At 38.0% G+C, this 24,941-nt stretch overlaps 1 protein-coding gene across 2 annotated transcripts in view; it reads left to right on the top strand.

Moving 5' to 3' along the window:
- Positions 1-18,791, top strand: part of LOC125821033 (uncharacterized) — a 29,865-nt gene extending 11,074 nt beyond the window's left edge. Inside the window, exons 9-13 of one of the 2 annotated variants that reach the window (XM_049500465.1) lie at positions 2,304-2,384; positions 13,291-13,374; positions 17,239-17,304; positions 17,664-17,752; positions 18,758-18,791. In XM_049500465.1, coding sequence (XP_049356422.1) covers positions 2,304-2,384; positions 13,291-13,374; positions 17,239-17,304; positions 17,664-17,750 — 318 coding nt within the window. In that variant the 3' untranslated portion in view covers positions 17,751-17,752; positions 18,758-18,791. Of the gene's footprint in view, positions 1-2,303; positions 2,385-13,290; positions 13,375-17,238; positions 17,305-17,663; positions 17,868-18,757 lie in introns of those variants that run through there. The other variant, XM_049500464.1, reaches the window with a different exon arrangement.
- Positions 18,792-24,941: the final 6,150 nt, after the last annotated feature.

The raw sequence follows: 24,941 nt of genomic DNA on the forward strand, positions 1-24,941 counted from the left end.
TTCAAATATTACTCCATTCACTTCTAAAGATTCAATGAAGTTCCTCCTATTTTCTACAGCAACCCTATGAAAAAAATGTGTTTGAATCCCCTTCTTTCAACCACAACGCCCTCGATTTTTGTCTCCAACTAACCTCTCGAGCTATTGCTAAAGTGGCTATCTCTCTCTTCGCCTCCTCTTTCTTAATACTCCCCCTCGTCTAACTCTCTCAACCCTTCCACCCGCTCCATTTCCCCCACCACGTTAGTTGAGTCCATTTTAACTTCTATCATTTCCAAACACCTCCTTATATCTTCTTTTAGCAATTTTAATTTGCTGGCAAATTGGAACGAGGGTGTGCCTACAACTTCATATCCATTCGACCTCCCATATACTCTTTCTTTAAAGTCTAACACCTGAAGCCACATGTTCTCGAACTTGAAAGGGGTGTGCATGTTCCTCCTTCTACTCCCATCAAGCATGATAGTCACGAACTGCCTCTTACTTACCTCCATCACCTCTATTTTTCTCTCATCCCTTAAGATTACTATATCCCTTGCATTACCTATGACTGGAACCCAATCATACTTCACCTACTGTTCCCCATACGCTTCTAGCAACCTTGTCTGTCATTACTTCTACTTTCGTCTCCTGAAGACACAAGAGATTCGACCCCCAATCCTCCCTTCTTTGACGTTCTATGTAGTGGTTTTAACTTCCATGGACAAAATTTTTACCCTCATCGCCCCTCCTCTTCTCCCCCATAGCACCACTCCTTTCCCTACTTCTACATCTCCTCTCATACACTATCATTTTACCTCCCCCCTCCTTCTCCTTCCCCAATCTTCTATCACTCCTCTCCCTACAGTCTTCTCCCATTCCCTATCTTGTTTTGCCTCTAGTTCAATATACCTGAGCAAATCTAACACCTTCCTCTCCTTCCCTTCAAATAACACCCCAAAAAATTTCTCCAAATCTAAGGTATTTTTCCCCCACCCCACCTGTCATATTTCATTTGTCCTCGACACAAGCTAACGATATCACATCTTCTATCTGTATGTCTTTACACCCGCTGCCAGTGCCAATCATCAGTGGTGAATTAGCTGAAAAATGACAGTCAGCTCCTTCCCCCACTGTGTATAATGACATTTTGATTTTATACAGGACCCTCGGCTACTTCCCACTCCCTTTCCACTCATTTCTGGAAGAAAAGGAGCCAACTGAACAATGCCGGCATTAACAGACCCTATTTCCAGCACCGGCAAGGTCGCCGGATGAACTCCAGCATCAGATCCAGCACAGAAGGCTAACCAGAGGTAGACTTCCCAGAACCCGACACCCATCGTCTGGTCAAAATGACTCCATACCACCCCTGATATGTAACTTCCGAGTTCGCCAGAAGCAGATTCCGACACACCTGAAACAGAAGTTGTGACCTTCTGCTGCTCCCCCACGCATGAAACAGAAAACCCAGGTCCTTCACAGCGTTGACAAAGTAATTTGAGATTGGCATAGCCAATTCCTTCCACTTTTGCTTGATTTTCGGCGCCGGAATAGTAGGTGTTTGGCTCTTCTTCTCTTTCAAAGTGATCTGCCAATTCAAACTTGTATTCCTGGTTATGTTACTTGCAATCTGGCCATTAGACTTTCTCTGAGTAGTGAACCGGTTCAATATGCCCCTCCAAACTGGTTCACTAATCCAAGGGTAATTCTGTCTTTTCACCTTCTGAGAGCTTTTCTTCCTTTCCACAATTCAAAACTTCCGTTGCCTCTTTCTTCTTCTCAATGATTTGCCTCCCTTCCAAGTTCCAAGGCTTTTGGTGAAAGACGACCCCCCCTAACAGCCATCCTGCCTCTCCTACCCCCTATTCTTCCTCCCTTCTCAGCATTACTGTCGTTTCCCTCCATCTTTGAAGGCATCCTCATTGGAGTGTATTCAATGTATAACCATATCCTAAAACCCATTCACCAAAACAGAGCAGCTTGTTTGACAGTTGACAGAAGTCAGATCTCATTATATCTGGTAGGCACTATTGATCTACAAGCAGGTTCAATTTTTTAAGGACTCGAGGGGTGTTGTGTCTCATCACCACCAATCAATGAAATTATTCAAGTATGAAAGTTTCATATATACATAACAGAAGATGTCCTCTTAAGCTGGTAGCTGAATTTGGTCCAGTATGGTGTTTGTTTCCAACATCCATAATATTATCATTATTATTCTAGCTTCCTCAATACCCCTCATAAATGATCAAGAGCCTTGTTATTATCATCTTCTTGCTTTTATTTATCTTAGCATTCATCTATTTCTTTTCCCTGTGCAGCTCTGTCGTAAAGGAATCAAGGTTACTGTAGTTTGCCCAGGTCCTGTAGAAACTCCCAATCCAAGAACTGGTTCAACCGAGGTGATTATCTTTCTCTTTATTCTGATTAGATGTGTTTTCTGTTGAATGTCTACAATAATAGGCTGATCAGTGCTCGTATTCCATCTTTTGGAACTTACCCGACACTTACTGTCTGATGAGGTAACCCTGTGTTTAGCTGACTAATAAATAATCTAACTAAATTGTCTGAATTATCGGGAAGGGACAGCATAATTAACATAACTGAAATATCCAGGGCCAACGTAATTATCATAACTAAGTTGTGTAACAAATTGTTAAAAGGTGATCGTCTGAAGAGAAAGAAATGCCAGATGTTTTGAGAATAGAAGTAGCACAATACAGAAGATCAAGCTCAACTGATTTCTGCTATTTTGGTGTACAAAGACCTTTTCTCATGATACAGAGACAATCCTAGAAGTTTTTGATTCATGTTAGGGTTATATTTGCTTCAGTTTTTTATTACTTCCTTACCATTTTTTTTGTATAGGGTCTTTTCAGTACTTACTTAAGTACTGGTTTATAATACAAAGTTGTTTCCTGTTCAACAAGATAAATAAATGCTAAAGTTGTACTATAAAACAAACTAACACCCAGTAGGATAAGTCATGAGCCTCTTAAGAATACTGACTACATAATGTTTTTGGGCAATCTCTGGAATACTAATATTTCTAACATAACATAATAAAGTACGACTTCCCTCCTAAGAAGAGGGCGAAGTAAGCTGATCTTGAGTTTGAACATCGCATCTGGAACGTGGTCTGCAGTATCTTCATCTAAGAAAGTGGAAGCAGGGGCCACTCGGGCTAAGTATCACCTACAGAATACCCAGTAAGTCTGATAGACTACCTCCTAGAAAAGTGGAGCTAGAATTTCTGGGGTAAGAAATAACAAACAAGGTAAAATGTTAAACAAGCAAACATGAAAAGCATATAAAGAATGAACATTGATGTAAGCTGATAACTGAGTTATTTTTGAAGAAATGGTTTTTCTGAGTTGAATGGATTTTTCACACAATGGCCTTGCTTATGTGGATCTGGCAACACGCCTAATTCCAATAAACATGTAATTGTGGTCATGCGTAGATGAGATCTGCCAACATGCACGAGGAGTGAACTTTCTCCTCAGCAAACAATATGAGCGTGGGTAAGCTAAACCCTGACCCTTGTGGCATCACACAAGGGGAGGTCGGCTAGCTCTCCTGTCTGAATGTGATCACATTAATGCACTGAACTGAGAAGTGTCACATACACATACACGTGAGAAGTATCACATAGGGAATGCTTCACATATATATAGGGTTGAGATGCTTCACATATGCACACAGGTGTAGCTGACACTCATGGCCCATGTTCTGTTTGTATGTAATGATTTACAACCTTTCAGGTATCTAGCCATTTGTATGCTATCTTATTGTTAACATGTTTTAGTTGTAACCAACCTTTTTTCGTAATATCCTGGCGTGGAAGCACAAGTCACATAAGACACATAAGGCACATAAGAGGGGCATCTATTACCTCGCCACTTAGTCTTCTAGTTAAGGCCTAAGGTCAATTGAAGACAAGGCACAATATATATCACCTTTCACATAATAGACGACGTTCATGAATTTAAACATGCTTATAAGGTAATGCATCTACATCGCTTTTATTCTATGTCCTTCAAACTATGGACGACCATTAAGCATATATGCTAATCTCTATAATGTATTATACTTGGCTTATTTATGATCGTAAGCGATTCCTTAAGCTCTAGGACTTACTTTGCCAGAACATATAGCATGAAAGGATAGGTCAATGAAGACTATGCTTAAGAAGAGTACATGACACTTAATGACATCACACATGGAGGGTATATCTTTTTCGTACTTTAAGCTTAGTTAAGAATAGGGGTCGTACGACTTACTTCTTGGAGGGACTCCATTTCAACACTTATGACAACAAACGTTTGAACTAAGAGGAACTTTTTTTAACAATATACGAATATATGGAAACTCCTAAGTCCGAACAATAGGAATGCAAACAATTGAAAGAAGTACGTGAACATGAAGCATATAGCATATAAATTCATGTATTTAATCATCTACGACCTCATGGTTGATAAGAGAGTAAATAGGTGACGGGGAGATCATGCCATAGCGGCTAAAAAAAGATTTAGCTTCCAATCCTAGCATCCTATGACTACCAAAACACTCCTTTTCAGTGTCAATCTATAAGAGCGACAAGTAATATAACTATTACAAACGGCCCAACAACATGCCCAGGTCACATAGGCAATTGACCATTAGGTGAGTGGCAAGCTCGTAGGACGCATTATTGAGAAGTTTCTCCATATCTCCTTCCTTAACCACATCAACAACCTCACATGACCTTTTAAGAAGGTCTCCTGGCACTTCCCGGGATCCTCAATACATAAAACAATTCATAAACATCCTTACACAACAAGTTACAATTGAACTTTACGACTTACAATCACTGTCTCGTGAGTTCTTGTCAAAACACATGTAAAGTGCTCCTATGAGCTCATAGATTAAGAGGAAAGCGAAGATATCCAGTCTTACTTCACAAACTTTCTCAAAACAACTCCTTCAAGAAACTAAAAAAGAAGAAAAGCTTAATAGTAGCATCATGTGATATGGAGGAAAGATTAATTGTTGGAAATCTTTGGAAACACTTAATTATGGAGAGGTGAGGAGAGGATTTAGGAACCCCTTGGAACTGATTGAGATTTAATAAGTTGGAAAAGGACTGAAAAAGTCTGATTTGCCTTAAAAAGGCCTCCACTGCCTCCCACTTACGGCTGGAGTCTTACGTGTACGTACCGTACATTTCACATTTGGTCTGTCTGTTGAGTGGGGGTGGCCATAAGTGAAAATCCTTCCAATAGTTTGTTCTTAAATCGTCCATAACTTTTGATGTAGAAATCGAATTGACGAGTGGTTTGTTTTATTGGGAACTAGACTCGTAGTTCTTTAATTTGATAGGTAGTACAACCTTAAACAATTCATATATTGGGAGATATGCTTGTTTAAAGTCAGACCACGTCTGGGATCACTTGAAATAATCCTCCGCAATTGCAACTTTTTTTTTTATGACAAGGAAAACCCACAGCCGCTACTCTTTGGATGCACACAAGGTAAAACCCCCGCTCCTATACAATAGCTCTCAAACCACACAGGAGAGGTAACCCGCACTAGGCAAGCTCGGTGTGACGAGCTCGACCCAGAAGGCAAACAAACCCCTTGCTTTCGGTGGCCATGGGTTTCAAACTTGAGACCTCCAACATGGAAGTCCCAAACCCAAACCACTGGGCACCCCGAAGGATAACAATTGTTCAGATTTAAGGCCGCATTGCAACCTTCAATCTGAACTTTTGTTTTATGGCTCTCTATAGCCTCTTAACTTTGGTTTGATACTTCAGCACCTTCATATATTGGTTCCTGCTATAATTACCCATTTACAACCTTATTCTCCCGAGTTCACACAAATATGTTGATGTTTGACTAGTCGTATGTTGGTGTAGAGGTACAGGGGGTTACATATACAACCAACAAAAGGATTCCACCAGTCCATCCTGACCTTAAAGTTTTTCCAGGCTCAGTCTTCTTGCAGAATTTGCTTAGCTATGTTCCTGTTACGAAACTCAGTGAGGAAGCTGTTCCTGGCCATCACGTAAATGTTAACCCCAGAAGTTTTCTTCCACATAGAAGTTGACTACCTTTGAACATTAGAAAGTGTTGGCCATTCATGGTTACCAAAAGTCCCCGTTAAGCATCTTCCAAAAAGACCCTCTAATTGATGGAGGTTGGGTTTGCCATTTACTATCCTTAACCACCTTTGCGTAAGGGTAGTCTTTATTGGGTAGTCTGGCGGTAGGTTTGAAGGACAGTTGAGTAGAACATTTAATGAGCTTTTCAATTTTAAAAGCTGTCTCTCCAGCCTGCATTAATGGCTAGTTCAGAGACTATAATAACTGACTAGCTGATATGAGGCCAAAATATATATATATATATATAGAGAGAGAGAGATATATTCAATTACTATTTACCTCACATTTTAGCTCTTTATTATTGTTTTTTAGCATGAATTTTATGAATTATTCTTATATTGGGTATTTAATGTATAAGATTAAAAAGGTGTGAAGATGAAGAACAATAAATTTAGAACAAGAAATTATATATGAAAATCAAGCATGCAACTTAATCCAAAAAAGTTAATATAATATTAATATTTATATCTATCCATATGCTGCACCATTATGCGAAATTAAAAGAGAAGGTTGACTTACATGTTGCCACGTGACTGGCTCTGAAGATGCGGCAGGAAATTACGGAGGCGACAACATTTTTTCCTAGAAACACGTGCAACGCAGAAACCAAATTCAATTGGGTTTTAGGTTTCCCAATTTATGTTGGACTCAGTTATTTTATTTGTGGTTTTCTACATCTATAAATAGTCTAGAAGAACAATTCTTATAATAAAAATTCTCAGTTGGAATGTCAGGGGTCTGAATGACAGTAGGAAGCGGAGTACCATTAAGTCTCTATTAATGAAGTGGAAGGCTGACATAGTTTGTCTTCAAGAAACTAAAATTGAGGATTGGTCACAACAACTAGTCAATTCTCTTTGGGGGAATAGATGGGCCAGCTGGGCAGAATTACAAGCAAACGGTACCAGGGGGGGGATCATAATTTTGTGGGATAAAAGGTTCTGGAAAAAGTGTCAACATTGAACCAGGAACCTACTCGGTCTCTGTAATTTTAGAGTGTCCAGGAACAATTCAGATGGTGCTATACAGGAGTGTATGGACCACATACAAACAGCGAAAGGGAGGATCTTTGGTATGAACTAGCCTCGATTAGGGGCACTTGGGATGGTCAATGGGTGTTGGGAGGAGATTTCAATATGTGCAGATTTGACTACGAAAAATTCAACTGTCATAGAAGGAGTAGAGCTATGGAGAACTTCTCAAAAACCATACTAGATTTAGGACTCATGGATTTACCTCTGCGAGGAGCGCAATATACGTGGTCAAGAGGAACTGAGCTTTTGCAGGCATCGAGAATTGATAGATTCTTGATCTCATCAGAGTGGAATGACAGTTTTAAGACAATAAAGCAAGTGTCCCTTCCTAGAGTAATATCTGACCACAAACCTTTGATGCTTGAATGTGGGGAATGGGACTCTAGCTCATCCTACTTCAAGTTTGAAAACATGTGGTTACAGGCTGAGGGGTTCCTTGATTCAGTTAAAAACTGGTGGAGTAGCTATGAAGTAGAGGGCAGTCCTGATTTCGTTCTAGTACAAAAGTTGAAATATCTAAAAAAGGATATCTCTACATGGAATAAGGAGGTATTTGGGAAGTTGGAAGAACAAAGAAGCCAGGCTTTGAATGACCTCACTAATCTAGAACAATCTTCTGAAGGCAGAATCCTTTCCGAGGCTGAAAATGCTCAAATGATTAACTTGCAGACACATTTAGAACAATTAGCAAAGATTGAGGAGGTTTCATGGAGACAAAAGTCAAGATGTTTATGGCTTAAGGATGGGGACAGGAACACTAAGTACTTTCAGAGCATGGCTAATGCTAATAGAAGGTACAATTGTATTGATAAGCTAAAAATAGCGGAGCATGTAATTGAGGATAAAAGAGAGATCAAGGGGAAATTTTGAGCTACTATCAGCATCTGTATACAGAAAATGAACCATGGAGACCATCAGCTAGATTTGAGAATTTAGCTAGAATCTCTGAAGCAGAAAGTACTTGGCTGGAAAGGGAGTTTGAAGAGGAAGAGATCTTCTCAGTTATTAAAAGTTGTGCTCCTGATAAGGCTCCCGGGCCGGATGGTGTTACCATGGCATTTTTCCAACATGCCTGGGAGATTATCAAGTATGAGATCATCAAAGCTTTGAGACACTACCACCAACACTGCCACATGGTCAAATCTGTAAATGCCACTTTCATATCCTTGATTCCTAAAAAGAAAGGGGCAATTGAGCTCAGAGATTATAGACCAATCAGCCTTATTAGCAGCATTTACAAGATAACATCAAAGCTTCTGGCAAACAGGCTCAAAACAGTGATTGGAAAATTGGTTTCTGGAAGCCAAAATGCATTTGTTCGAGGAAGGCAGTTATCAGATGCAACCCTCCTTGCTAATGAAGCTCTAGATTGGAAAATAAAGAGTGGAGAACCAGGGTTGCTAGTGAAGCTAGACATTGAGAAAGTTTTTGACAAAGTAAGCTGGTCATACTTACTTACTATCCTGAGGCAAATGGGGTTTGGTGAAAGATGGATAAGATGGATGAAATTCAGTATCACAACAGTCAAGTATTCTATCTTGGTGAATAGATCACCTGTGGGTTTCTTCCCTCCCCAAAGAGGGATTAGACATGGTGATCCTATTTCACCATTCTTATTCATCTTGGCAATGGAAGGCCTCAGCAAAATGATTCAGAAAGCAAGTTCTTTGCATTGGATTGAGCCAATTAAGATAGGAAGAGATCCGACATCTCAAGCTAATGTATCGCATCTACTCTATGCAGATGATACATTGATTTTCTGTGGTGCTGAAAGATCACAAGTGATGCAGCTTAATCTAACTTTGTTTATTTTTGAAGCTATTTCAGGTTTACACATGAATATGCAAAAGAGCACTATCTACCCAGTTAATGAAGTTTTAAATCTGGAGGAGCTGGCTGATATCATGGGCTGCAACATTGGCTCATTTCCTTCCACTTATTTGGGTATTCCTTTGGGTGCTCAGCATAAATCCACTGAAATTTGGACAGGGGTTATTGAAAAGTTTGAGAAGAGGTTGGCAACATGGCAAATGCAATATCTCTCCTTTGGTGGTAGAGTAACACTTATCAATAGTGTTCTAGACAGTTTACCTACTTATTACATGGCCTTGCTCCCAATGCCAAGTGAGGTTATAGAACAGATTGACAAGATAAGAAGGGACTTCCTCTGGAAAGGCAACAGGGAGAAACACAAATTTCATCTCATCGAATGGGAGAAGGTCACACAACCAAAATACCAAGGAGGTCTTGGCATTAAGAACCTTGCAGCCCACAAAAGAAGTATGATGATGAAGTGGCTTTGGAGATACAACTTGGAAGACGCAGGGCTCTGGAAAGAGGTCATCATAGCTAAGCATGGAAGGCTGAATCAATGGTGCTCAAATATTACTACACTTCCTTACGGAGTGGGACTGTGGAAGAGTATTAGGATGTTGTGGGATACATTTGATTAGAACGCTTACTTTGAATTGGGCAATGGTTTACTCCTAAAATTTTGGACAGACAAATGGCTTGGAAATACCACTCTTCAGGAGGATTTCCCAGATTTGTTTAGAATTGCTCAAGATCCCAATTCTGTTATTGCTGCTAATAGAGAAGGGATCAATTGGGATATGAGATTTAGAAGGAATATGCACGATTGGGAAGTGAATGATCTGGTAGACCTTTTTGCTAGACTACAACATTGTCACATTAATCTCCAGGCAGATGATAAGCTCAAATGGGGACACCAGAAAGGAGTTTATACAGTCAAGGAAGGGTATCAACAGTTGTGCTCTAGAAACCCCGTGATAGCTAACTGATACTGGAAACTCATCTGGAGGACCAAGCTACCACCTAAGGTAGTTTTTTTTACCTGGATAGCTCTATATGAGGCATGTCTCACCCAAGACAACATAAAGAAAAGAAAAATCCAATTCCCAAACAGATGCTATATGTGCAAAAAAGAGGCTGAAAACCCCATACACCTTCTTCTTCATTGTGAGGTGGCCTCAGAATTATGGAGCATGTTTTTTTGTCTCTCTGGCATCAATTGGACCACACCCCTCACTGTTAAGGATGCATATGAGAGTTGGAGTCTATGGAAAGTTGACAAAGCCATCAAGAAGATCTGGATTATGATACCTGCTTGTATTTTTTGGTGTGTTTGGTTAGAGAGGAACAAGAGATGTTTTGATGGAGAGTCAACTACTTTAGGCATATGAAGACTTGGTGCACTAAAAATTTGTTTAGTTGGACCAACTTGTATCCTGCTGTTAATGCAAAACAACTTCAGGATTTTACTAACTCATTAGCTCTGGCTTAGAAAGTTTGTATAGTTAGCGAGAGATTTTTTTGTAAGCTCAAATGCCTTATCTTGTAAATTTAGCATCTTCCTGATGGTGTTATTAATACCACTTATCTTATCAAAAAAAAAAAATCTTACATAACTTACACACAATATAGAACTTAAAATTTTATAGCTTGCGAACTTTGGAAGAGCCTCCATGGAGGCCGAAGAATTTTGGGTTTATTCTTTTCTTCTCTTTTATTCTTGATTATTGTTCTTGAGTTGTTAAGTCAAGTTTTCGAATTTCAATTATTCTCTCGTAAGTTCACAATTATGATTTCCAATGTAAATCTTGATTTTGTTATAATGAGTAGCTTAACTCACAACTAGGGTTATGAGAACCATGAAGAAGTAACAAAGTAGATCTAGTATCTAGTATTCCTTGAAAAGTGTGCATGCATGTATTGTTTTTCCCATTGTTTTGATTGCTTTTTGACGGTTGGAAACGTTAGAACTCGTCTTATTCTTACTTGCTGGACCAAAGGGGTAACAAATGGGAAATGAATTATACAATGAAGATTTGAGGTTATCAACCCTTATTTAATAGCTTGACCTTGTCCGGGAATAGCTAATCTGGGATCAAGGGTAAGGGTTAGTAAAACAAACACTCGTAGATAGACCAAGTTATGTGGTGATATTCATCTATTTAGGGGACCAACCACTTAGGTGAACTTAACTTACCGATCTTGCATACTACACACTAGCAGAGGTTACTAATCTACGGTCTTACTGCGTTATAACTTCATGGGAATCAGAGAACCCTAGTTTTGTCCCTCACTGATTCAAAAACATGATTACTTGGTACTCTGCTGCTTGCTACTTTAAAAGAACATAAAGATTGGTTTTGCTATACAAATTCCCCCTTCCCCGCGATTCGGGGATAATACGACTAACAATGCAAATAACCACAATTGACCTAGGTTCAAATCATATTCCCCGTGGGATCGATCCTAACCTTTGTTAGGTTCTATATTTGAACAACAACGACTTTATCCTTTTTTTGGAGGTATAATTTGGGCATATCAAATTTTGGTATTGTTGTCAGGGAATATAGTTTTTGGATTAGATTAATTGTGATTATTTGACTCTTATCCTTTTTTTCCTACTCTTCTTGAGATGACATCTGGAAAAATGTGGGGTGATAGGTGTGCTTATTCTAATAAACCTTGTACTAGTATATGGGTCCTTGTAGGAAAATAATAGATATATTTAGAGGTCCTCATGAGGGAATGAAATATGTATTGATTCACGTCCTAGAAAGAAGAATTGAGCTCTTTCATGAGGTTGAGATGTTTGGCTTGGGTATTTGCAATTTAAATGATGAGTTGATTGTTAAGGATGATGTGATTGTTGCCCAACGATTTAATTATGAATTGTGTGAGAAAGAAAAGGTGCTTATAAGCCAATTTGTGAAGCTAAAATTGGAGGGCCAACTACTGAACCAAAGGAGTAACGAATGGGAAAAAAGATTTTACAACTGAGATTTGAGGCTATCAACCCTCATCTAATCACTTGACCTTGTTCGGGAATAGCTAATTTGGGATCAAAGATAAGGATTAGTAAAACAAACACCCGTAGATGGACCAAGTTGTGTGGTGATATTCATCTATTTAGGGGACCAACCACTCAGGTGAACTTGACTTACCGATCTTGCATGCTACACAGTAGAAGAGGTTACAAATATACGGTCTTACTTCGTTATGACTTCATTATGATCATAAAACCCTAGTTTTGTCTTTCACCGATTAAAAAACACAATTACTTGATACTCTGCTACTTACTACTTTTGAAGAACATAAAGATTGTTTACTATACAAATTCTACCCCCCCCCCCTCCCCCAACCCCCAACCTTTCGAAGATAATATGACTAAGAATGCAAATAACCATAATTGACCTTGATCCAAACCCATATTCCTCGTGAGATCAATCCTAACCTTGGTTAGGTTCTATATTTGAACAACGACTACTTTTTACTTCTTTTTGGAGGTATAATTTGGCCATATCACTAGCCTCCCCTTGTGTGACAGAATGCTCATGTAGCTTTCATGTTCGTTGTATTTCCTAGTACCATAAAAGTCACTTGATCCTTTGTCCTCCATCTCCTAACCATATTCTTTTGATCATTCGAAGCTTCCTTGAGGATGAAGCAGATCCATTACATAACCTTCTTGTTGATGGTTATTCTTCTCAGCCTATTTTGCTTCTCTCAACCCAGTCGAACCAAATATCATTGTCTGAAGTTCCCTCCCCCCCCCCCCCCCCCCCACATGAGAAAAATTAGTACAAATCAAAGGAAAATGGATAGAGAAAGGGTTTTGTCAGTTACCACAATGGGTGATTACTGATTACTGTTGGAAGGAAGTGAAGGGGCTAATTCCGGTTGCCCTAGCCAGAAAAAGGAGCTTCGATAAACCTAGAAAGTAGGAGAGAGAAAAGTCTTGGTAAACGGGCCTAGGAGAATTTTTTGTTTTGCCTCTTTCCAAATAGAATCTTATAAAACTTAATGTGTGATGATTGTAGTTCTGGCTATATATGGTTATGCTTTCAAAGCTTTTGAGTATTTTTAAAAGAGAGTACATGGTATTAAAGCTTTCATCTGTCTCCTATGAAACCTCTGCAACAATAAATTGCTACTGTGGTACTCTTTGCTACATAGAGAAGAATTCATCTGATTTGGACTCTATATAAATTTCCTCTCTCAGTAACAAGTCTATTTTTCCTTCTTTCTGATACATTTGGAGCATGTGAATAATTTTTGCAAATTGTCCTGTTAAATCTTTATTTTAAAATTCTATATAGCGGCGTGTTTCATCAGAAAGGTGTGCGGAGCTGATAATTGTTGCTGTCAGCCATGGTATCAAGGAAGCTTGGATATCTTGCCAGGTTTGATCAAGACATTTAATTAGCATTCGTGTTTTCAGAATTTCATTAATCATGGAGGATCTGCCATATTTATTATTCCCTCTGTCCCATTGTATATGATGTGATGTAGTTTGACTTGGCATGGAGTTTAAGAAAGAAAGAAAGAAAGACTTTTGAAACTTATGGTCTAAAATAAATGATATGTGTTTGTGTGGCTATAAATCATTTCACTAAGGGTAAAATGGACATTTTAAAATTAATCTGTTACTAAATATAAAAATGTCATTCTTTTTGACATTGACTAAAAAGGAAAGTGAGTCATATAAAATGGGACGAAGGGAGTATAATTTTAAATCTGCAAGGGTGTATATGCTGGACTAGATGCAATAAAATTTGTCATGACGTGTAGCTTATTTTTCTTGTAAAGAGAATGTGCCACTGATATCATTTATACTTATCCTTACCTGTACTTTCATTCTTCTCCTTTTGGTAGGTGGTGATGGGGATATTTTTAGATAGGGACACTGTCACAACTAAATTTTATGGGTCCGTGAGTGGCACCTAGTAGACTAACCCTACCAAGCGAACAGTGTATCTCAAACTAGCAAGACCACAAACATCTATTCCATGGGACATAAAGTACTAACATAAGCTTAACATACACAATACAAATTTTAGGTTTACAACCAAACTGCACCCACTAATGAGTTCATGGAGCTTTGACTCTAGATTTTAGTAATATTATGCAACTGACAAAGTGAAATAACGACTCCACCACCAACGGAGGAAGAGTGAGGCTCGACACTGGCAGAAGATGGCTGTTAAGCTGTGTTCTCTGGCTGAACTTTGGGACTTAAAACCAAGTAGTTCAATAAGCTTCATAGACCTCTTAAAGGGTGAAAAAAGTAATTAAGAAAGCATGCACTTCAATGTCAAAATCATATTACTCATATGCATTGAAAAAATCTCAAATAATAATATACATATAGTAAATCGTTTAAAAGTCATTCATTTCCCAATCAAATGTTGCATGTAGGTCATAAACATATCTTACCTTGGGGAGGTTCCATATAGACACTGAGATAATACATCATGTGTTCATCTTGGCGACCAACCCATCTTCCCTGATCTGTTGGGAACTACACCTACTCATAATGCCGTACAAGTAGGATAGACTAGAGTATGCTAGCAAGACCCGAAATGAATTCAAGTACACTACTATCATGTACTGGATAATCCAATACCAGCATGTGTGGTTCTGGCGCGTTGAACCCGTACGTCCAAGTACCCACTCAGTTATCTAAGTGTTTCTCCCAATACATCACCAATACAACCATCAGGCTTACTAGACAAGATAATCATCAACAAAAACAACCCAGTGTAATCCCACAAGTGGGTCTGGAAGAGTAGAGTATACTCAGACCTTACCTCCTACCTTGGGAGGTAGAGAGGTTGTTTCCGATAAACCCTCGACAAAACAAAGAGGAAAAAACATAATCACCATATGTGAAAATTAAATCATTTGCATCTCCTTTCCTTGTTTGTATGTCATAGATCGTAATTGTTAAAAGTAAGAAAATAAGTACAAGCAGCCTCTGAATTGAATAGTGGTCATGCAATTTATATATATGGTGACACTCGCACACTCTCATTCCCCATGCACGAGAGAAAAAAATACATTTATGAAGATCTTTTAATGCATTTCAAACTCATATCCATATTCTTTGAGGGAATGCTCTTCTAAAGGTTAGGTCTCCACGTACTTTGAATCCGAGCGTAAATACTTGTTACTAATTTCAGTATCCCACTATTGTGGTCAATTCACACATATATTACGTATAATTGAGAGCGATTCATTCTTAAAGATGGGGGACTTTCAAGTCGATACTCAACTTGATGGGAAAAGATTTTTTGTATTATGTCAGCTGGAGTAAACATTAGAATCAAATTCCATGTAATATGTTATTTTGTATGATTATGTGATGTAATCAGTCGTTGAATATTCTTCTTCTTTCATCATAAAGAAAACAGTAGAAGTAAAATCCTTGTCACGAGGATATACATCCTTTAAGGGCAAGAAGAACAAAATATGGTGAGAGATTAAAATTCATTCAGCAGATGTATTTAGCATAAGGTTAGCTTGGTATCTATTTTTTTGAACTACCAAAAGATCAAAATGCATTAGTGATGCAGTAAAACACCCAAATCCCAACAAAGCTTTCTAGTATATAGATAAAGGAAATGGTGAAAGAACTTACAGGTTGGAGTTTGGTTGCCGGAGCAGTCTCAATTTATGGACTTAATTCCTGCATAAGCTACTATAAATAGTAGACGTTTGGCAGTTTAGGTAACTAGGTCTGCTAGATGAGTACGAGTTGTTTAGATAAGTCGGCAAGTATGTAATTATAAGAATCTTATTACTTAGTAACCAAGTCAATTAACATTCTAGGTTTATTTATTTACTTATTAAGTGATTCATGCATGTCTCTACCTAGTAAACATTCCCATGTGAATTCCAAATGGGAGCCAATGGATCCTTAACATGGTAAATAATAAAGAGTCCATATACTTAATGTACAAAAATTTTACTATGGGTGAGGCACAACCAACAAAATTTGTGTGACAAACTATTAAAAAAAATTAATGTTTTGCCTCTTTTATCATTCTACTTTATTAGTACTAAGATAATTTAAAATCATAAAAATTTAAATTGATTTTATTTTTCATGATAATTTAAGCATCACAAAAAACTAACGTTGGCTGAAAAGTAAAATTATTTGTTGGACCACAACGCCACTTGTCAAACATGGATGAGCCTCACACACCTTTTGTTGGTTGTACCTCACCCATGTTAAAAATTTTCCTTAATGTATTGGATGAAAACAATAAGGATATTTTGGAGAATCAAGAAGTGGGATATTGCTATCCTACTACCATTATGTCGTAGGTTAGCAAAACCCTATATAGTTTTGTATTTTGCTATTATTAGTGGCGGTTAGTCTTGCAAATTATTTTGGATCATACATAGGCAAAAAATATCCCTTAATATATATAAACAATGTATGCATTATAAGGACCTTTCGGAGTGGCCCAGTGGTTTGGGCTTGAGACTTCCATGTTGGAGGTCTCAAGTTCGAAACCCCATGCCAGCGAAAGCAAGAGGTTTGCCTTCTGGGTCGAGTTCGTCGCACCGGGCTTGCCTAGTGCGGGTTACCTCTCCTATGTGGTTTGCGAGCTATTGCATAGGAACGGGGGTTTTACCCTGTGCGCACCCAAAGGGTAGCGGTTGCGGGTTTGGGTTTCCCTTGTCATAAAATAAAAATAAAAATGTATGCATTATAAGGTTAACCCTTGTACCCTATTACCTTTCACTAATTAATGAGAAAGTATTAAGATGTCCATGATGATATTATATGTTTTGATATGATGGGAATGTTCCTAGTGAGAACTATTTTTCTCGTGCTACTTAAACTCTTATCTTTAGAGCTCACACGATACTTGTTAATATTTATAGCATGCTCGGGGTAGGGGTATTGCAGATAGCTTCTATTAATTTTCTTTATGTCCTATTGTGTTTTAATATACTTGTGATCATTTTCAAGTGAACGTACTACACCAACATCAGCTCTTTATTTAGTTTAGTCGAAGGTCTGTCCTGTTACAGTGTCCAATGTCTTTTAGCTATATAATATGGAATATGTAAGAACCACAAACTGCTCGAGTGTTGATTGTCCCATCCAATTCACATAAGTAGGACTCCTACTTCCGATACTCTATATTAAAACTTTCATAATCCGTTCTGTATTCTTTTTTCTTTCATAATAATTTCTCTTGCACTCATGCAAATGGCTACTAGTAGCACTAATATTTTGGCTACTGATGCAGCCTGTACTTGCTGTTATGTACTTGATGCAGTATATGCCATCGGTTGGCTATTGGCTTATGGACAAGGTATTGTATAGTTATTCTGCAAAACTTTGGTTCTTTCTAATTCGCAACTGTTTCGAGACTAATGGACTATAAACTTAAAGTTATATATACTTACAAATTTAAAGATTTACATTGTTCCAGCTGGTGAGGAATTAAGTTTATATGCAATGATACTGAAAGAACTTTTGCACTGCCAATGTACTTTGGTCTGCTACAGCAGAGCACTTAATATGCTTCTTATCTAGAGTTGCCTACAATTTCTTATTGCATGATTTGATCTAGTGCATAAAATAACTCAAAAGTATTAAATTTTTAGTAGATTATGCCAAGGTGTGGATATATCTATCTCATTAGCCTCTAAACAATATATTCTTATACAGATTGGTGAAAAACGTGTGGAAGTTGGTGCACAGAAAGGCAACACATACTCCATCAATTTGCTCTTTGACAAAAAGAAGGAAAGCTAAAAGTAATGTTTCTCATATGTTCCTCTGAATATTACCATTTACCGCATATGTTCCTCTAATAATGTGCACCATTCTACTTGCTTTCGTTAAGTTCCTCAGCCTCAAGTTATGCAAATGTGCCAACGATAGGAATATCTTATGCTTTATTTGTCAACGTTTGATCATTATGAGATGTGGTAACTGTTTCACTTGGCTTGATCGTGCATCGGAATTATAACAATTGTGGTCTTGTCCAAACATTTATCTAAACGATTTGGTTCAAAATATTTGTCCCTCTTTTTTTTTTTTTGAGAAAGACGTTTAATCATTCTTTTTATGATTTCTCCCTTCTCCAACAAGACATATAATCATTGAATACTCAATTAAGAAAGAGCTGAGAGTAATTTAGTAAATTATCCCGTGTGAATAATGGTGTTGTGTTCAAGAGAATCTTGTATATAGCGACATTTCACGTGCCTAAATAAGTGTGTTCCTGAATATTGTATATCTGCATAACTGAAAAGCGCGATACAAAGGTCCTTTTCCAATGGAAATAGAAAAAATGTTACAAATCAATGTGAATCACACTTTCAAAGAGATTTTGTTCAAAATTAAAACACGCTTCTCCATTGAACCAATTGAAATAGAAAAAATATGTTACAAATCAATGCGAATCACACTTTCAAAGTGATTTTGTTCAAAATTAAAACACGCTCTCCATTGAAATCTCCTTTGATTGTTCAAAATACCTACAAATCGCATAGTGAAAAACGCTTAACGGAGATCGAAATTGATGTTTTAAATACAGGGAATTTACTTAATGGAAATATTCCATTGGAATACTTCATTTTCTTTTAGCAGATACGGCCTCTATCTGCCTTTGATACAAGGGTTTAGAGCAGATAAACCCTTGGTTCGTTGTTGACTTTATCTCTTTGACAATTTCAAATACACACATTGATTGAAGGAGCATTGTATCACTGAAACTAATGTCAAGCATCACTAATTTAATTTACTATTTTGGGAAGTGCACCTGATGCAAGAATGAAGTCAAAAGCTTGGGAAGCTAGTACTGAGTGCTTGAGGGGTTACACCAAGCCATTAAGTTTGTTAGGATTTTATTTGAAAAGAATAGTTTCATATTGTCAGTTTAATCTATAATAGGTTTTAAAAGTCATTTTTTGTTATTGTCAATTTGCCCGAATTTTTTGAGTGATTGGACACTTTAGATCCAATGATGGGCAATTAAGTTTCATACGATCACCAATGAACTTCTTGGCTATTTAAGTACTGTAATGGTCCTTTTTGCAACTATGCAGAGAATTGTTATTGTTTAGCTAAATAGAGAAAAACTTGTCCTTCACTCTTTCCTTTTCATTTTTTTTCTTAGTTTTCTTTACTATTTTATTGCTTTCCTTAGCTTAGTTGCATAATTTGGTATCATAGCACTTTCTTGAGCTTTGTGGATACACAAAAAAAGGGAATGAAGTTAGGGACATCAAAGACATGCTTGACAAAATGATAATGCAGTTAGCCAACTTTTCTGTCAGACAGAACCAAATAGAGGAACAATATGAGAAGTATTTTGCTAAGCTGTAGGAGTCCTTGGATGTTGTAAAGAAAATGAGAAAGGGAAGAACCATGAAGATACAGAGCGAATTGGCGAGATCTACACTCCTTCTAGCCAAGCCATTCTAGCCAACCCATGGCTTGGGTCTCTGCATCTCAGATAGAAGGAGATCCAACTATGGTTACCCCTGGTGGTAATCAACTGGAATGGGGGCTTTGCCTCTGTTCCAGTTACCCCTGAGGGGATCTATGCATCATACTCCTATTATGGGAGGTGGATCTACCGGACACATGGGATCACTCCCTTTCAGATTCACACTGGAGCCACAACTCAAATGCCATATGGACGGTCCCAAGGCCAACCACTAGTGGGAATCCCTGGATGAAGACCTCCTGTCCATGGGCACTTCTTCAACTCCATGGCAAGGTTGTCCAAAATAGAGTTTCCCAGGTTCAATGGAGTAGATCTTATGTATTGGATCTACAAGGTAGAATTTTTTTTTCTTAGATGAAATACTTCCAAATCAGATTGTGAAATTGGTTTCTTTACACTTTGATGGTCTAGCCATAAAGAGGAACTTAGCAAATATATATATATATATATATATATTATCGGAGGGGTATTAGTTCCACTATAAATAAGGAAAAAAGTAGTAGGCAACACTTCCTTATCCTACTTGGGATGAATACATGTTGGCCAAAAATGACCCAAAATACCCACGCACTAGATGCTAAGCACTAGGCGTGAGGTGGGTCAAAAATTGTCCACGCACCAGATGCTAAGCACTGGGAATGAGGTGGGGTGTTAAAGAAAAAAAGTCTCATATTAGTAGTTAATGAGATAAGTAGACTCCTTATAAGGCTTGGACAATTCTCCTCTCTTTGAGCTAGCTTTTGGAGTGTGAGTTAGGTTTAAGACCTAATTTAACATGGTATATTAATGAACTTTGTGTCTAAGAGCTTACTTAGTGGAATTGCCTTTGCTTCTACTGCCCTAAGTGTTTGGATTGATCTAAAAGAGAGGTTTGATAGAGTTGACGGATCTAGGACCTTTAGTCTACACAAAGATATTGTTTCTTTGCAACATGGAACTGCTTCTATTTCTGAGTATTATACCAGACTCAAAAGTTTATGAGATGAGTTTGAGGCATTGGTACCTGCTCTTTGTTGCAACTGTGGTATATCCAAGGGGTTTGTAGCTCACATGAATAGAAAAAAGGTATACCAGTTTTTGATGGGATTAAATAAATTATATCATCAGGCTAGGAGTCAGATCCTTATGATGGATCCATTACCATCAATTAACCATGCTTTATGCTTGATAGTTGGGGATGAAAGCCAAAAGGTTGTTGTTTTTGTACCACTAGCATGATCATGACTACTATTGGTTTGGACTCTTCTGTAGCTACGTACTCCAAGGCTGGTAGTAGTTCAGGTTGTAGTAGCTCAGGTGTGAGTCAGAGGTTTAAAAAAATTCCTTGTTGGTGTTTGATTTTTGCAAATGCAAAGGGAATAACAAAGAGTTTTCTTATAAGGTTGTTGGTTATCCTCCTGATTTCAAGTCAAAGAGGAAGGCTCAAGGAGGTCCTGTCACACAAGCTAGTAGTTAGTCTACCCAATATGCACCAGCTCCTCATGCTAATTTTACCTTTGGTCTCAACACCCATATTCCTTCTCCAGGATGGGGAATAATACCTAATCAGCAGCACTACGGTGTTAATAGTGGAAGTACAACTGCAGCTCCAAGTGCCAATCCCCAAGTTAGTCAAGCTTAGAAAGAGGTTCAACAACTACTTCAAGGATGCACTTTTACTAAAGATCGGTGTGATCATATTCTGATGATGATACAACAGAAGTCAGATGTCTCTTCTGCCTCTGTGTGTAATACTGCTAATACAAGTAAAACCTTTTTTGTTTCTGAAGCCAATAAGGTGTGGATTATTGATACAGGTACAAATAATCATATGGTCTCCAATTTAGACATGATGGTTAAGGAGTCAGTGTCACAACTTTTAGAGTCTAAACCTGTTTATCTTCCAAATGGTAGCACTACACAAGTCTTACATGTTGGTTGTTTTGCTTTATCAGCAAGAAGTGTGATCATTAATGCATTGCATCTTCCTGAGTTCAAGTACAATTTTTTGCCAGTCAGTCAAATCACAAAGGAATTAGGATGCTCAGTCATATTTTTCCCTAATTATTGTGTTTTCCAGGATTTTTGCAGTGGGAAGGTGAAGGAAGTTGGTAAGGAAGAAGGAGGCTTGTACCTACTAATGCAACACTTAACAAATAAGAATTCACATAGTGAAGGGGAGGCTACATTTGTTGTCAACAACGCAAAAGACATAGACATGAAATTGTGGCATTGAAGGTTGGGGCATGTGTCTTCATCAGTCCTTGCAAGGATGTTTGCTATGAATAAAGGAAGCTTATGTACATTGACTAAATGTCCAGTGTGTTCTCTTGCTAAGCAAACAAGATTAGTTTTTCCTGTTTGCAATATTAAGACTATAACTTGTTTTGATATGATACATCTGGATCTGTGGGGTCCTTATAATACCCCTACTATTGATGGTAACAAGTATTTTCTCACTATTTTTTATGACTTCTCCAGGATGACTTGGTTAATTTTGCTTAAACATAAGTCTGATGTGTGTGTGTTTCTTTTAAGGAATTTATTTTGTTTGTTAAAACTCAATTTGGTAGATCAGTCAAAATATTGATATTTGATAATGGTACTGATTTTTTGAACTCAGTAGGTGATGCTATGTTCAAGGAGATGGGCATTCTCCAGAAAACATGTCCTTATACCCCTTAGCAATATGGTGTTTCCGAGAGAAAACACAGGCATTTACTTGAGGTGACAAGAGCTCTCAGATTTCAGGCCAGGCCAGCATACCTTTGAGGTATTGGGGACAATGTGTGTTAGCTGCTACTTAACTTATTATCTCTGGAAGTTGCCCCTTGACTCATGCGGGCTACGTTCGAACGAAACGAGAGCTTTTGCAAAAAAACCCATTTGCCTCATCTAAGGCCAATGGGGAAATAAAGTTGTCAAACATAGTATCGGAAGGGGTTGTTATCTTATTAACAGGCTGCCTACTAGTGTGTTGAATTATGCTACACCTTATGAAAGGTTGTATGGTAGTAAATCTCTTTTAACTCATCTCAAAACTCTAGGATGCTTGTGCTTTGCTAAACAATTGACTGATCATGATAAACTTAGGCCAAGGTCCAGGCCTGCAGTTCACATGGGATATTCAGAGGTTCAGAAAGGTTACATCCTACTTTACCTGGGTAATAGGTCCTTTTTTACTAGTACGGATTAGCCTTCAGAGAAGATTTCTTTCATTTTGCCAAAGGGATAAATCCTGTTTCAGAAAATGTATTCTTAGATACATTACATATATCAGATGTCATACCTCATAGTTTGGATCCTATTTCATTTCCTCATTCTCATGTAGCTGGTTCAGATGATCATTCTCAGACTGTTGTGGATCAGCAGGATGATCCTGCATTATCCGCTGGCGATGGAGTACATGTTCACCCTGTGATACTATCAGACCATGCTCCTCTAAATTTTGCTCCTATCTCTAGTTGTAGGAGGTCCACTAGACATAAACATACTCCCACTTGGATGAAGGATTTTGTATCTCTTGCCATGAATAGGAACGTTCCATATCCTATGTGCAACTCCATAAGCTATGATCATTTTTCTCCTGCATACCAATCTTACATTGTTTCCACCTCTATAGTTAAGGAACCTGACTTCTGAAGTTGTTAAAGATATAAGGTGGGTAGATGCTATGAAGGCAAAAATTCATGCTCTAGAGAGTAATAACACTTGGGAGGTCGCTGACCTGCGACAAGGCAAAAGACCTACAAGTTGTAGGTGGATCTACAAGGTGAAGTATAAATCCACAGGTGAAGTTGAGAGGTTCAAAGCAAGATTGGTTGCTAAGGGGTGTAGTCAGCAAGAGGCAATAGATTACAAAGAGACTTTTTCACTTGTAGTTAAGATGGTTACAGTCAGGACCATAGTCTCCCTTGCAACATCTAGGCATTGGCATATCCATCAGATGGATATGTGTAATGCTTCTCTGCAGGGTGATCTAGAAGATGAGATATATATGCACCTACCTCAGGGGTTTTTTCAATCAAGGGGAGAAGGTGTGTAAACTGACAAAATTTCTATATGGTCTCAAGCAAGCCCCAATGCAATAGAACCATAAACTGACTGAAGCTCTTATTAGACTCAGGTTTAAGCAAAGCCAACATGACTATTCTTTGTTCATCAACAAAATAAAAGAAGGGGCCATTATAGTTCTTGTGTATGTGGATGAATTACTGATTACTGGTAGCAACCTCAAGTTGATAGAAGAAACAAAAAAGGCACTGCAACAAGCCTTTAGGATGAAGGATCTATGTGAGTTAAAGTACTTCCTAGGCATTGAATTCACTAGATCATCAGTTGGTATATGCACCACAGAAAGTATGCTCTTGAGCTTATATCTGAAGTTGGCATGACAACAACCAAACCTGCAGGAACTCCTATTGACATCAATATTAAACTAACATCAAATTTATATGATGAACATGTGAATCAATATCAGGAAGAGTCAGAGGATCCACCGATAGATCAAAGAATGTATCGAAAATTGATAGGGAAATCGTTATATCTAAATATGACAAGACCTGATATAACTTTCAGCACACAAACTCTCAGTTAATTCCTACAACAACCTAAGAAGTCCCATCTTGATGCAGGGTAGTTAGATATTTAAAGAGCCAACCTGGACAAGGTTTGTTATTTGTTGGGCTTCTTGCCTGCTAACCGGGAAGTTTGTGACAGGATACATGGTGAAAGTTGGGTAGTCATTAGTATCATGGAAGGCAAGAAACAAACAAAAGTGTCAAAAAGCTCAACTAAAACTGAGTATGAGTCTTGCTTCCACGATGTCGGAGTTAGTGTGGTTGCTTGGATTACTAAAAGTAGGAGCTGAAGTTCAATTACTAGTACAAATTCAGAGTGATAGTAAGGCAGCCATACAGATTGCTGCAAATCAAGTATATCATGAGAGAAAAAACACATTGAGATTGATTGTACAACAAGGACTAATCAAGGTGAATTATCTTCCTACAACAGAACAACCAACTGATGTATTACAAAAGGATTATCTAGGCAACAATATGAACACCTACTATCCAGGTTTGGAGTGCTAGACATTTTTGCACCACCTAGCTTGAAGGGGAGTGTTGTGATATAGAGAAGGTGATAAAGGTTGTTGATGTTAGTTAGACATAGTAAGGACATATTAGTCATTTAAAGAAGAAGTTAATTGTAACTATCTGTGCCAGCTTGTAGTTAGGAAGAGTGAGTTAGTAGTCTGGTAAAAGTATGAAGGAGTAGTACTATAAATAGCTACTCATCTTGTAACTACATTACTTCTCCAATCAATAAAAAAAGACAAGTTGTTCATATCTCTCAACTCTCCTCTCTGCTCTGATTGAGTTTCTACAGTTTACGATCTGTTTAAGTAAAAAGTCTCACATTGGTGGTTAATGAGATGGGTGGACTCCTTATAAGGCTTGGGGAATCCTCCTCCCTTTGAGCTAACTTTTGGTTTTGGGGTGTGAGTTAGG

This window comes from Solanum verrucosum, unplaced genomic scaffold (genome assembly GCF_900185275.1).
Source record: "Solanum verrucosum unplaced genomic scaffold, falcon-dt-bn FXZP01000050.1, whole genome shotgun sequence".
In the NCBI taxonomy this organism is placed as follows: Eukaryota; Viridiplantae; Streptophyta; class Magnoliopsida; order Solanales; family Solanaceae; genus Solanum; species Solanum verrucosum.